The sequence below is a fragment of the Sycon ciliatum genome, chromosome 1 (genome assembly GCF_964019385.1).
Source record: "Sycon ciliatum chromosome 1, ocSycCili1.1, whole genome shotgun sequence".
NCBI classification, from domain to species: Eukaryota; Metazoa; Porifera; class Calcarea; order Leucosolenida; family Sycettidae; genus Sycon; species Sycon ciliatum.
In genome coordinates this window covers 63,303,851-63,317,022 of record NC_088643.1, presented here as the reverse complement: position 1 = coordinate 63,317,022, position 13,172 = coordinate 63,303,851, and the positions used below count along the sequence as shown (strand labels likewise).

The window sequence follows — 13,172 nt, the reverse complement described above, 5'->3', positions numbered from 1 at the left end:
TTTATTTTTCGTTGCTACCAGGTTCGGCCTCATTTCCTCTGTGCTGCGCTGACGAGTCCACAAAGGACGAAACAGTTCTGTCCGCAGATTGAGTGTATAATTATTATACTGACACAAAAATTACCTCTCTCTGGAACGGGATCTAGAGCGTCTCCTTCTTTCCTCTCTCCTCCTGAAACCAATAAAGGGTAAGGCATGTCTTGCTACATATCATCAATGACCTAGTCCAGCGACTCGACTCACCTTCGAGGTGAGCGAGACCGAGAGCGCCGTTCCTTTTCCATCTTCACGACATAGTAATTGCATTTCCAAATTTTTCTTTTCTAGTTCAAACGGCATAATAATCGATGCATCGCAGCGTCGACGTCACGAATGATTCATCGAGTAGATAATGATTGTATCTATGGCGACGAGCAAAATGGCGATGGTTTCTTTCATTTATTGTGCTCAAAACGACAAAATAAAAGTTCCAGAAAACAAAAGTCAAGATATCTCGCGATACGAGTCCATACGACACATGTTTCCCAATCCTGCATTCATTGTTCAATTGTTTGCGAACACTAGCATATTATGTTGTTGTAGTAATAATGGATGGAGATGTCACCTTCGGGGAGGCTCTGTCCTCCTCGTCTTCTTCAGGACACAAATCCAAGCCGACTGCAGATTCAGTAGCCAACATGTTGGCCCAGGCTGTGAAAAGCCAAGATAGTCAACTGCTAGAGGAAGCTTTGGCAACGAGTCGAGATACTGTGATACGTAATACAATAAACAAGTTGCCTTCAAACCTGGTGGTCCCATTTCTACTGGAGCTCATCAAGCGTCTACGGGAGAAGCCAAGCCGCATTATGGATCTTGTGCCATGGATTCGTGCTACCATAATCATCCACATGTCCTACCTGAGCAGTGTCCCGAATATTGCAGAGACTCTCGGTGGCCTGTACGAGATGATGGAAGCCAGACAAGGCACGGCCGAGCAGCTTCATCGTCTACAAGGTCGACTGGATCTAGTGCTATCACATATGGGACTTCACGATGAGGTGCTGGATGAGAATGATGATGACGAACTGGCAGGTCCAGCAACTTTTTATGAAGAATAGTAGCATTCAATGGAATTGTGTACAGTCGTCGCCAAAAAATCGGCCAGTGCTATGCTACATGTAGCTGTACGGTGTATGGTCCGCATGCACTGCCACTACTACTACTAGTATATACATGTACTAGCCGCTGGCACTGAACAGTCTGCAGACTGTCTGTGCAGTCAAGCACACTGGCGCTACAATTTTTGTAGTGTACGGCACATGCTATGACCATGATGACTATGGCCAGTCTATGCCTTGCAGCCAGACCTGCATACGCCATGATACACTCAGTGCAGTGCTTGACTCGACTGCACAGTCTGGTCAGAGCATGTGGGAACTAGAGTCTTGGAGTGCGAGTGTGCAGGTTGCAAATATACCATTTGGATATAGAGCCTCACCCCTGTGATGCAATCCTGTTCTTTGGCTGGTGCAGTCACTCGCACACGCTGTTCTTGTTTCCATGCATTCTTTCACTTGTAGTGGTTTGAGCGATGCTGCAGCAGTATGATCATATGATTGCTTTTGCTTTTCCCATGCCTTCACCAAGTACGTGTGTTTGTTTGGCTTGTTGTGGTTTTGGCTAGGGGAGTGCAGTGAGGTATGTGAGATTTGCAGTTGAAGTACATACTGTATATGTCAGCGCCTTTAAAGCCATGGCCTTATATTCAAAACACCGCTGCTTTCCTAGCTATTTTAGATGCAAAATGACTCGCCCGCTACGCCATGCTGTGAAAGTCAAAGTACACACTGAAATTTCACTTGTTCACCCTTTCTGCTGGGCTGGAAGTTTGAAGCTATGGCTTTATAACTGAGACCGGCTTTATAATCGAATTTACCGCCATGGCTTTAAAGGTGCGGACATACGCGGTAATGTGCTGGTGTGCTGAATTGCCTGTAGAAAAAGGTTTAATTAATATAGTTGTAGGTGTAACTTTCGAGTCTGACATACAATTGATAATACAATCAGTAGTGGCAAGAGTTATGAACTCTTGGTACAGTAGTGGCTAGCTGGACAGATTCATTCAGAGGACATGCGAAGGTTGAGATGCAAATTGAGGAACATACCGGTATTCACCTTTTTCCAGGAATAAGACCTGCATGCAAATTGTTATGGGGTGGCTGTAACCATGGTAACACACTTTTGAAGTACAAGTAGTACGGCGACAAGTCCAGCAACATTCTTGCGAATCCCACCAGTGAAAGCAATGCTTGGGGCTATCTGGATGCATTCATGTGTGTATGTGTCAACCAGGGAGTAGTACAATACTATCTATAGATTATCACTCCCTGGTGTCAACTGCGAACGACGTCCTGCCTGGCCTAAGCGGCATGAATTGATTGCCGTTGGCCAGGCAAAGCACTGTCAGTTCTGTCACGCCAGGCATGTCGTCAGCCAAACTTTCGTTCTTCATGCTATGCAGCAAGAGTTTCAACATGTCACGTGCTGCGCTGCTCGATGAAAAGTGATGGGTATCCGGATGCCTACACGCAATTATTCCATGGTACACCACCAACAGCCAAAGACAAAATGGAGCCCGGCGATGTGGGGACCTTGGCACAAGGGAGTTTTACGACTCCCCGCTTGGTACAGATAGGGCCGGCGACAATATGCAGGGCCAGGAGTACAGGCTGATTTTGCAAAGCAAAGACGGGAAAGTGAACCGCGACAGCTAGCACAGGGTGCCGTAGGCGTCGGAAGAGCAGTGTACAGTCACCGATAGTCATCAACGGAGATCACCACAAACTCCAGCATAAAAATCAAATCACTTGTATTTACAGCAGGGCACGAAGCAATGGCAACGGCCGGTGGATGTGGGCATTCCACAATCTCGCCACCCATACCGGCGATAGCAGCGAATAATAATGAAACAAACACGGACGGGAGAAGAAAAATATTCATGATGAGTAAATGATAAGTTCTAGGAAACTCTTAGATATCGTAATTATTCCATGTGCAGCTGTCCTCCCAGCCGGGGTATCATCAGTCTGTCTGTGAGTAGACTTCTAGTGAGTGCTGTTGTCTTGGTATGCATAAACAACGTGAATAACAACAGAAGTAAAAGATGAGCACGATGGGACGACGGAAAACAGCCAGGAATGCACCAGGCAGAATATACAAAAACTGCGGGTCCAAAAAAAGTAAAAGAGATTAGAGATAAGTGTGCACATGTTTTCAATTACCACGCATGTGCTAGTGCGTGTGTGGGGGGGGGGGGCATGCGGAAGTGTGAAGGAGAGAGAGAGAGAGAGAGCGAGAGAGAGAACGAGAGAGAGAGGGGGGGGGGGGAGGAGAAGGAGGAGGAGAAAGAAGCCACATAAAAGGGACACACCACAAAACCAAGGCATCGACAAGCAGCAGCAGGACTAGTAAGGAGTGTAGGGGCATCAAGGCGTAGGCCCACATAGTCTCCCCGTGGTGCAAGTCGAACACAGAATGGACGAGTGCAGCACAGAAGCGCGGCACTCCTGGAGGTGTGTCAGTAGCCTGAGAGAAAGCACCCAGCAGCGGTGGATAGGCCTGTTGTACCCGCAGCGCCTTAACTAGCAACATCCACCACCACCAGCATTGGCACCGCCACCGGCAGCCTGTCCACCACCCTGGCTGGCAGGTGTGTGCTGGGGTCCAAGTTTGATGCCATTCGCCTGTAACAACACCAACAAATAGAGTACACACGAATGCGGGACGTGGATATACTATCAATGTAGTGAGTATAGAGTGACCATGCATGTCAAAAAAGTGCAAATCCAGAGTCACGCAAGGTCAGAAGAGAGAAGAAGCTCCAAAAGCCTGTGACTACTGCTGCACTGGTGCATCATTGCTGAGTTTGCTAGCGCCTGGCAAGGATATACTGCAGCAGTAACATACGATTTCAGTCCCCATGCAATGATGTACAGGGAAGTGGGACTGCACCGAACGAAACCTGATAATCTCCACCACCGCTCGCACCACATAACCATACCATTAGGATGCAGTTGTTCTATTGTACCACATAATGCAATCAACACATTTGCTCAAGACCGGATGGAAAGACTCCGCGCTGTGACCACATGCTGCTACAAAGATGCAACTTTTGAAAGAAGCAACAGGCACACATACCTCGTTGTTAACATCAAATACTCCCTCCTTGATTTTCTCGTATATCACCTTAGCTGTGTCAATGAATGCCTGCACAAAGAAGAGCACAAGACGCAAGAAGATAGATACCCATCTCAGCAAGGCAGTAGTTTGCCAGGGTGCATACCAATTTCCTCAAAAACACACATACACGCAACCAGTACATAGCAGTGATAGCGGAACACTCCAAATCACCCAAGGCCTTGGACTTTCATGGGTGTTCCAGTGTCAAAGGAAAGAACATGAAATGCATGCAACATAAACTGGCTCATCCCCGATCTCAGCTTTACCAAGCTTCCAGGGGTTGGATTTTACCTGGCACGAAAGACTATTTAAGTACTAGCAGACGCACACCTCAGTTATCCGGACCCCGAAGTTACTGGCACTTCAGTCTACCGGGCACCCTTTGGGCGAGTTTCAGTGGAAATATTACTACTCTTTTGTCACTTTGTGTGGAAATAGTGTCGTCATAATTATGCCATATCTACGGCCTTTCCCCATCGAAATGTACGTGATTTGGAGTTATGGACGTTTCAAAGTTACGGCCAGTGGCTGTTGCCGGACCACCCGGATAAACGAGGTAGGAGTGTACATGTATTATGACTACGTTCTGGCCAGTCAATATGTTTCCGTTTATTGAGGGAGCTCAGAGATAAACCAGACCTGCAAAAAGGCACCGAGCACGCACAGCCTATTCTCAATGGATCACCATACTCTCATTTGCATACGGGAAAAGCGGGGCATCACAAAAAAAGTTGACCTCGAGCTCAGCTTGTTTTGCCCAGAATGAGAACGGATCGGAACAGGTAGACTTGGCACGTAGCGGTGAGAAAGCGAAGTTCTACAAGGGTCTGCAGAATTACGCTCGGTTGATGGCAGCCGCAACGCACATTTCTAGGCAAACTCGGCAGCAACACGGTCGATTGTTCCCAATTATCAATGACGAATGAAGCTGAGACTAGGTTCTGACAAGCAGAGCCTGGCCTACAAGTTCAGTGTTAACCAGTCAACTATTTTGCACAACTTTGATGAAAGTGGATCAACATCCTACATAATCAACTTGGCCCCCCTATCGTCTGGCCTGAACGAGAGCAACTGGAGAAGACTTTGCCAGTAGAGATCAAGAGGAACTTCCCAAAATGTATACGTATGCATTTGGAGTACGAGTACACCTTGTATATTCGTGTAGTAGACCCGGCTTGAATCGGACCATAGGACTTTTTCCTGGTCGAGGGCCTTCAATAGATAAGTTTCTGAAACTTTCAACAAATTTCTGCATATCAAAGAAATGAATTTTGAAAATTTTGACCCTAAGGGCTGTTTTCGCCCCATGTTATTTTCATTTTACTTCACCATAGACTGGCATAGAGACAATATAACATAGTAGCTGAGCCAGTGGTGGTTGATTCGAAAGATACAGCATCGTGTAGTTACTAGTAACTCAAGAATCAAAATACTCAAGTGTGAGTGAAATAACGTTAGAACGTAGCTGATGCTGTAGGATTATGGATACTACAGTGCTGCTCAATGAAATCTGATCGCGTTAGTCAAGCCCGGGCGCTGTGCAACCCTAGACCTGCGAACACCGGAAATGCTCACTGGTGCAGGGCGCAAACTTGACTCACTCGATCGGATATCCTTGAACAGCACTGTAGTACAATGTTTGTTTCCGTTAGAAATTTAGAAGTGCCAATAAGTGACTTGACACTGATCGATTCGCTCGGATGTGATAAATGATGGCCATGGGGCAGTTTTACAGAATATTCGTGCCGCCATACTCTTTTCAATGCTACGGTATAATATACCGTTTATTACGTTGCCATCAGTAAAAAACGAGAAAAGTAAAACAGGAGAAAGCACCAACAGGTGCACGGATAAGCACCAAGTGGGACTTAGTAGACATAGTTCTCACCTCTTCTACGTTAGCAGCTGTTTTTGCAGATGTCTCCATGAATACAAGGCCATGCTCTGCGGCAAAAGCTTCACCCTACCAACAAGACAATGAGAACAACCCCAATCGAATAAGATCTCTTGCAAAAGATGAGAGGGAAGCATACCGCGCACTGGCGTTGAAACCATGAGCGTGAATGTTGTATCTGCTATGGTAATGAATATAGTCGCATTACTGATTTGTCTGTTTTTTCATGCATGTGCATATAAGTGTGTGCACAAGCGTACATAGCAAGAAAGTGAAGACATAGTATCAGATTGCTTCGCACCCACTGCCTTCCCATGCATTGACCACTTTCCATAACAAAAACAACACAACAAACCACGGCCACGTACTTCCTCCTTCTTCACTTCTCTGCGGGCTTCCAAATCACTGGACAATAGCAGAGCATACAGGAGACATCCAGACGATCAATCGCCGGCATACATTCTCCAGGCCAAAACAACACGTTCAGGGCACAAGAGTACGCAAAAGACTGTTCACAGCACGCACTGTACATTGGAGGTCTGGAATGGTGACTCACAGACAAAGCCCAAGTTACATGATTGCACACGTATTCACACCAGTGTCGTAATGACAGTAATGGCAGTAGGAGGGCGAGGGTCTACCAGCCTACCTCTTGTTTCCGATCAGCATGATAACCATGTTTGAAGAAGAGTGCTGACGTGCATCCTCGAGCCACGTTGTCAGGTGGTTGAATGTGTCTCTCCTGAAGTAAAGTGGTCAGAACACAGCACACGGTGCAACATCATTAAGACACGGTCCTGCATCTGTGCGAGTTATATGACCTTGGCACTCACATTCGGCCAAGCATGCTGTAGTCATGTGTGCTGGGCCAGAGCAACCTGGTCCGTGGGATCCAATATTCTGAAACTGAATAACAATAATCCAAGACATTCAGCTCAATGCCTACAGGAACACCTGCCAAGGCAATCACCTGGACAGGCTGCGAGATATACCCCTGATCTGTTCTGTGCTCAATGGACATTCATACACTGGTTATTTACCCTGGCTGAATGCAGCACAAAGCACACAAACGCAAGGACAGGCCACACCAGGCAAGATTCTCACCGTGTGATGTCATACACCAGTAATGCTCCGGCAGCTCCTCTGTAGTAAGAACGTGTGATCGATCTGAATGATTCCTGACCAGCCTACACATTTCAATAAAACAATAAAACACGAGTACAGTAAGGGCGGGTAAGTTATAACTTATTCTTGGGAATGCAGATGGGATACCGGAACAATCAGACAAGAAATCACAGCCATTACAAAATCCAAGGGACGACCAACACACCATGCACCCGGGTAAAGGATTTCAGCGTGCAGCCGTCAAAGTTTCGACACACCAGAGCTCTACTGGAATGCAAACACAAGTACTGAGTTTCAAAGCAAGAGCTCAAGTGCCATGCACATGCACTTCCAAATGATCCGTGCGATCTTTTCTTGGCGAACCACAAACAAAGCAGCAGTTCAAAACTTCAAAAGTGTGCGGATGCGCCTGCGTTGGAGTTGGCTTCGCATTCATCTCTTACTGGTACAAATGGCAGAAGCCTGAAGGCGGTCAGTAAATGGACAACACAGTACTTACTGTATCCCAAATTTGAAGTTTGATTTGTTTATTATCAATAGTAATCATACGAGCACCAAACTCCACACCTGTCAAGGAAAGCAAACACAGAACAAAACAAATAAAGAACAAGAACTTTGCTGTGCATTCAGGGAAGTGGAATCATGTGAAGACCCCATCAGCATCATAAACAGCAGAGAAATGGAGGTTGACACACACCGGGCGAAATGGCAGTATATACCTGCATGCCCACACAGCGCTTTCGAAGCTGCGAAATTCTGGCAAAGACCGCTCTTTCTCTCCACACCATCATCTGTTTGCGCATTTTCGACTACTAGTAGTCGATGGATGCATGGCTGGTGATATCCACACAGCTGGCTGGTACACCAGTTAGCGTCTGACGCATCACAATCTGAGCCAAGTCGTCTCTGTGTCATCACCTATGTGCCAGGTGCTAACTGATGTACCAGCCAGCGACGTGGATATCACCAGCCATGCATCGACTTGGCGCCATGCGCAAACAGATGGCGGTGAGAGAAGGAGAGCTCTTTGTCAGGATTTTGAAGCTTAGAGAGCGCTGCGTGGGCACTGGGCAGGCGTGTATTTACTGCCATTTAGCCAGGTGTGTTTTAGCCAACATTTCTCTCCTATTCGGGGAGGTAGACCAAACTATTTCGAACAAGATTTTTCAGTATTAAAGCTGTGAGAATTTTTTATAACATCTTTTGAGGAGTGGATAGCACCAATTTACTGTAAACAATGTAGTGCAGCAAGCACCACAACAGTGATAAAGCACCAGTTGGTTGCATCTACAGCATGCACACATGCTTCGAGTCACTTCACCGGCGCCCAGAAGAGGTTACATTACGTACCGCATACATGCTAGTACCCGCCGTCATTTTAGGCACAGTAGAGTGCTGATTATCCGCACCCCTCGGGGCACAGGCTGTCTCCAGGAAGTCTGGATGGGAAGAATGTTCGGATTATAGGCGATTCAGACTACGGCCAAGATCACGTCCGAACTTGAATTTCCATGGTGATGCAGTCGTGTTTCAAATTATTATGCACAATCTCTGATCAAACACGTCTGAGTCGTAGAAACGTGGTCACAGTTGGCCGTAGTCTGAATCGCCTATAAGGGAGCAGTCACACATCTACTAAAACATGCATATTCTCTTCGGCAGTACAACAGGAACTCGGCGCACTCCAGCTCCACAAAATGACACTACCGTTGTACATTTTGACTCCAACCTGTTGTAATACATCTTGTGCATCGCTTGAATGGTACTCCAAGTAGGGAAAATCAGCAAAAAAACCTCAAAAAAGCTGCTAGTTTTATTGATTGTCCAGCCCAACCAGGTGATCCAGATAGTCGACGTCTGGATAATCGGCGTTCTACTGTGCGTTGCAACACTGAGCTATACTGCTACCATACAGTTTACTGCAGGGCTTTGCAAGCACCTCTGGACGCATTAGGGCTTTGCAAGCATCTCTGGGACACATTAGGGCTTTGCAAGCATCTCTGGACACATTAGGGCTTTGCAAGCATCTCTGGACACATTAGGGCTTTGCAAGCATCTCTGGACACATTAGGGCTTTGCAAGCATCTCTGGACACATTAGGGCTTTGCAAGTATCTCTGGACACATTAGGGCTTTGCAAGCATCTCTGGACACATTAGGGCTTTGCAAGCATCTCTGGACACATTGTGCATGATAGGTGTATACCATGGAGTCGTGGTATCAAGGGAAGAGAGGAAGGTGAGTGGAACATGTGGGTTTTGCTCACGAGCTGCCCATTCCAGTCGTACTTGGGGCCATGTTGAGGTCAGTTGATTATTCAATGCCCAATGTACGTATATTTAGACATTTCGGTGAACATTCTGCAATCCGATCATGTACAGATGTTATTATTTTTGTGGGACAAATTGACACCTTTGCATGGACGTCAGAAAACCTGCATAGGAGTAGGTGAAAGTAGCCCATTCTAACCGTTGGGGTCATATGGGTGTACAGTATACATCTAATAAAATACGACCACAGGCTGTCACCATTTGAAACTCTTGTGTGACCCCAAGTGGTAGTGGTGTACTCTGGCCTGTGTACTTTTGCTTTACATGCATTTCATGCGACTTTCAAAATACTAGTATGTCGCTGGTGCGTGATTATAGAGTGGAGGCTTCTCACACGGTATTCGAATAATTGAACTACAAAATGAATAGAATAGAACAGAAAGTCGTGTACGCAAAACACGGAAATCGCTGAAGCAGACGAGACTTTTAGTGAGCGCACTTCTGAATGGAGCATACAGCATATCACAACGGACTGGAGTGGAATAGAAGGACGCTGGGTAGCAGCGTCCGCGTAATTCAGCGGATAACCCAAACCAACCCAAACTATTACTTGGCAAACGACACGAGCAGTTACTGAAACTCGATCATCGAATACAATAGCACTAACCAATGGTCAAGTCATGCACTGGTTGGAACCGCTTATCCGTGAACTGCAGCAGCAGGCAGGACTTGCCAACACCTAAGGCAAGAAGGGACAAAGAGATTTCGAACAGGTCAGATTGCGCATTTCCTCAAAGAAGCTTTCCAGCTTGATGAGAGACGAACCTGTGTCACCGATGATAATATACTTGAACAAGTAGGAGTACGACATTGTGCCACTTGTCTACCCAGCCGGTAGTGGGATAAACTCAAATCCACGTAGTCCGGCGAAGTTCTTCACACGACTGTTTCTAATTTGTCTAGCACTGCTTCTCTAGGTTTCTTTCTTCGGCAGCTTCCGTCGTTTGATCACAGTCAGGAGCAAGCTGAAGCTGAGAGGGTTGGTTGCTGTTGTTCGAAAGGTCGGTCCGTCTTTTTTTCCACTTGCACTTTGAATTACGTCGCCATTTTTGTGTAGATGACGATGTTTCCGCCGAATGACATCATGCACCCACACGTAAACACAAAAATTATAAAAATCTCAGGAAGTCATGATCGATCAAGTCACGTCAACAAACTAAACAGTCAGTTGTCGATGTCGAGCGCAAAGCCAGCAAAAGGCAGCGATAGCGATGCCAGCATGCACAGCACTCAGCAGCAGCTAGCCAGTCCGTGCGCCAGACCCTGTTTTGGCCCGATTTTTATTTTCTGCGCGGGAACCATACATGCAGACGTTATGCAGGGAAAGATGACGACGCCGGTCAGTAAATTGTTGGTCGATTTGCGGCCTACCTCGAGGCCAGTCGGTGAAATGAAGGCTTCCTTCTTCAAGAAATATGTTGCCAGTCGTTAGTCGGATGCCACTCGTCTTCTAATAATCGTACTTGATGCAACCAGCGCAGTTGGACGGACGGGAGGCGAGGAATTTATCGTTTTCGATTTTCACCCTATTCTGGGTTGCCATTACATTGCAGCTGGCAGCACCGCGAGGGAATTTTTTGCACAAGGGAGACTAGGTGAATTCAACTCCTCAGAGATATCGCCATGACAGGGTGAGGTTATTTTAGCCCTGAAATTGTGTACAAACCAACGGCACGAAATTATGGAAATATTTATTTTTTTGCAATAATTGCATGTTGGTTGAAAAAATGTAGCCATCTTTGTATTGTGGCATCCTGGCGGTGTATTTCGTAACTATACTGCATGACAATATTATTTATGAGAAATGGCAGCGATTGCAGCGATTGTGAACAATGTACAATCAACAGCATTGGCAAAATTGATGCAGAGCTGTATGGTACTTTAGTACAATTTGCCTGTATATTGGTATTTTACACACAATGCATGAAACAGAAGAGCAAAATTATTATTGACTTATCAATTTATAGTTAGGACATGAATATGAAACCCATGACCAATGCCAATGAACCAGGGCCTGTGCACCTGCATTCAAATATTTAAAAAATCCCTTGTGGCATACTCATGTACTCTGTGCATACACATGCTTGGGGGGCGATACTTGCTGCTTTAGGGCTGCGGAAATTGTGGTGCTATGCTGCTTGGTATGTGTGTGTGTGTGTGTCTGTGTGCGTGTGTGTCTGTGTGTGTGTGTGTGTGTGTGTGTGCGTGTGCGTCTGTGTGTGCACACTTCACTTTCCGGCTGTGTATTGATGCCTATGTAGATATCACCATGATCAACAGGGTCAAACGCTTCCAGCGGACAACAGTGGATCACCTCATTTCTCCCACTGGAGTGGTCCTAGCTTGAAGTGATGTATGACTATCAATTCTATTGACTAGCCTTGAGGCATGTACCAAACGTCAGCATGTCTGTGATATCAATACATCACACTTACATTTGAAAGCTATATGCTGGAAGGCAGTCAAGTGGGCTTTTCGTCAAACACAACCCTACCAATGAAATGAAGGCAACAGGCAGAGACCACTAATGGTAGGGCCACACAAGGTGGCTGTGCCAGTGGGGAAGACCCAGCTCAACAAGGTGTTCTTGCAAGTTTGATCGGAACAGCACCCTGGTCCAAATCCTCAATATCAGTGAATCTTACTGGTCCATGTGGCTGCTGCCTTGACTCGTGATGCCTACGATTGGATGCAAGCTGCACGAAGTATGTTGCAAAGAAGAGTACAATGGATCTTGAACTTAGCACGAGAGGCGTGCACTTCGTTGATAACAGCAGAACCTTTGCATGACTATCATAGCACTCTCCTTATTGCAATATTTAGCCAATGCTCCATCTGTTGTAGCAGCTACCACACAACTACAAGTATGCATTCATTACCTGGCTGTCTTGTATAAACTTGTGAATGCAATCACGTGATGCTTTGTGCACATATGCTCCCATACTTTAGCGGATGTGCGTGTGTGTGTGTGTGTGTGTGTGTGCATGTTATGGGTGTGTATGTTCGTGCACGTATGTACGTGTACATGTCTGTGCGTTTGCATGTACATGCAGACGTGTGTGGGTCTGTTGAAAAAAGCGCATGAACACGTGTCAATTCACGTGTGCATGTATGTACGGGTGTATGGTAAACGTATTCTTTGCTCCATGCGTCCGCCGTGAATGAAGGTACGAGACTTTATGTGTCATAGCTTGTGGCGGTTGTTCTGTAAATAGTAGCACCGTATCCTGGCCATCCGCAGATGCAATTTTTTCACTTCAATTCTGCATTGGCTCTGGTGCTGTGTTTGTAGTGTCATCCTCTCTGCATGAATTATTTATATTTCTTTCCCACCTCAGTACTGTATTTGGCTTGATATTGTTGCTGTTGTACATACAAGTATAGGCACATGCATTGATGTGCGAGGGTTTGTGTTTGGAGCTCCAGCAACCTGTTGGGGTTCGTGTTGTCTGTAAATTCGTGGTCTACGGATACAATGGTCTGGCTGGTACATCGCAGAATACTAGGACCCCTTGAACGATTCTGTCGGTCGTTCATAAGTCCACCAATTGAAGACATGTGTGTGTCAAAATGTGTCAAAAATACAGTGTTGACGAAACGGTTGGT

At 46.2% G+C, this 13,172-nt stretch overlaps 2 protein-coding genes and 2 long non-coding RNA genes across 4 annotated transcripts in view; 2 read left to right on the top strand and 2 right to left on the bottom strand.

Moving 5' to 3' along the window:
• The window catches only part of LOC135804802 (pre-mRNA-splicing factor CWC22 homolog), a 13,959-nt gene extending 13,625 nt beyond the window's left edge, over positions 1 to 334 (bottom strand). Inside the window, exons 1-2 of the mRNA XM_065318760.1 lie at positions 244 to 334; positions 125 to 172 (exon numbers count right to left, since the gene is read on the bottom strand). Of these exons, the coding sequence (XP_065174832.1) occupies positions 125 to 172; positions 244 to 284 (89 nt within the window). The 5' untranslated portion in view covers positions 285 to 334. The remainder of the gene's footprint in view (positions 1 to 124; positions 173 to 243) is intronic.
• The window catches only part of LOC135804821 (uncharacterized), a 187,022-nt gene that overhangs the window by 5,925 nt on the left and 167,925 nt on the right, over positions 1 to 13,172 (top strand). The gene's annotated exons all lie outside the window — the stretch shown is intronic.
• LOC135804815 (ras-related protein Rab-2) lies at positions 2,832 to 10,580 on the bottom strand. The gene is made up of 9 exons (XM_065318775.1): positions 10,332 to 10,580; positions 10,174 to 10,245; positions 7,737 to 7,804; positions 7,217 to 7,299; positions 6,762 to 6,854; positions 6,481 to 6,517; positions 6,107 to 6,181; positions 4,177 to 4,245; positions 2,832 to 3,722 (listed from the first exon to the last, which is right to left on the bottom strand). The coding sequence occupies exons 1-9, from the start codon at positions 10,375 to 10,377 to the stop codon at positions 3,621 to 3,623; spliced, it is 645 nt and encodes a 214-aa protein (XP_065174847.1). The 5' UTR covers positions 10,378 to 10,580; the 3' UTR covers positions 2,832 to 3,620.
• On the top strand, positions 10,944 to 12,514 carry LOC135804819 (uncharacterized). Its single transcript, XR_010551086.1, has 2 exons — positions 10,944 to 11,197; positions 11,828 to 12,514. It is a non-coding gene; the product is annotated as an uncharacterized LOC135804819 (long non-coding RNA).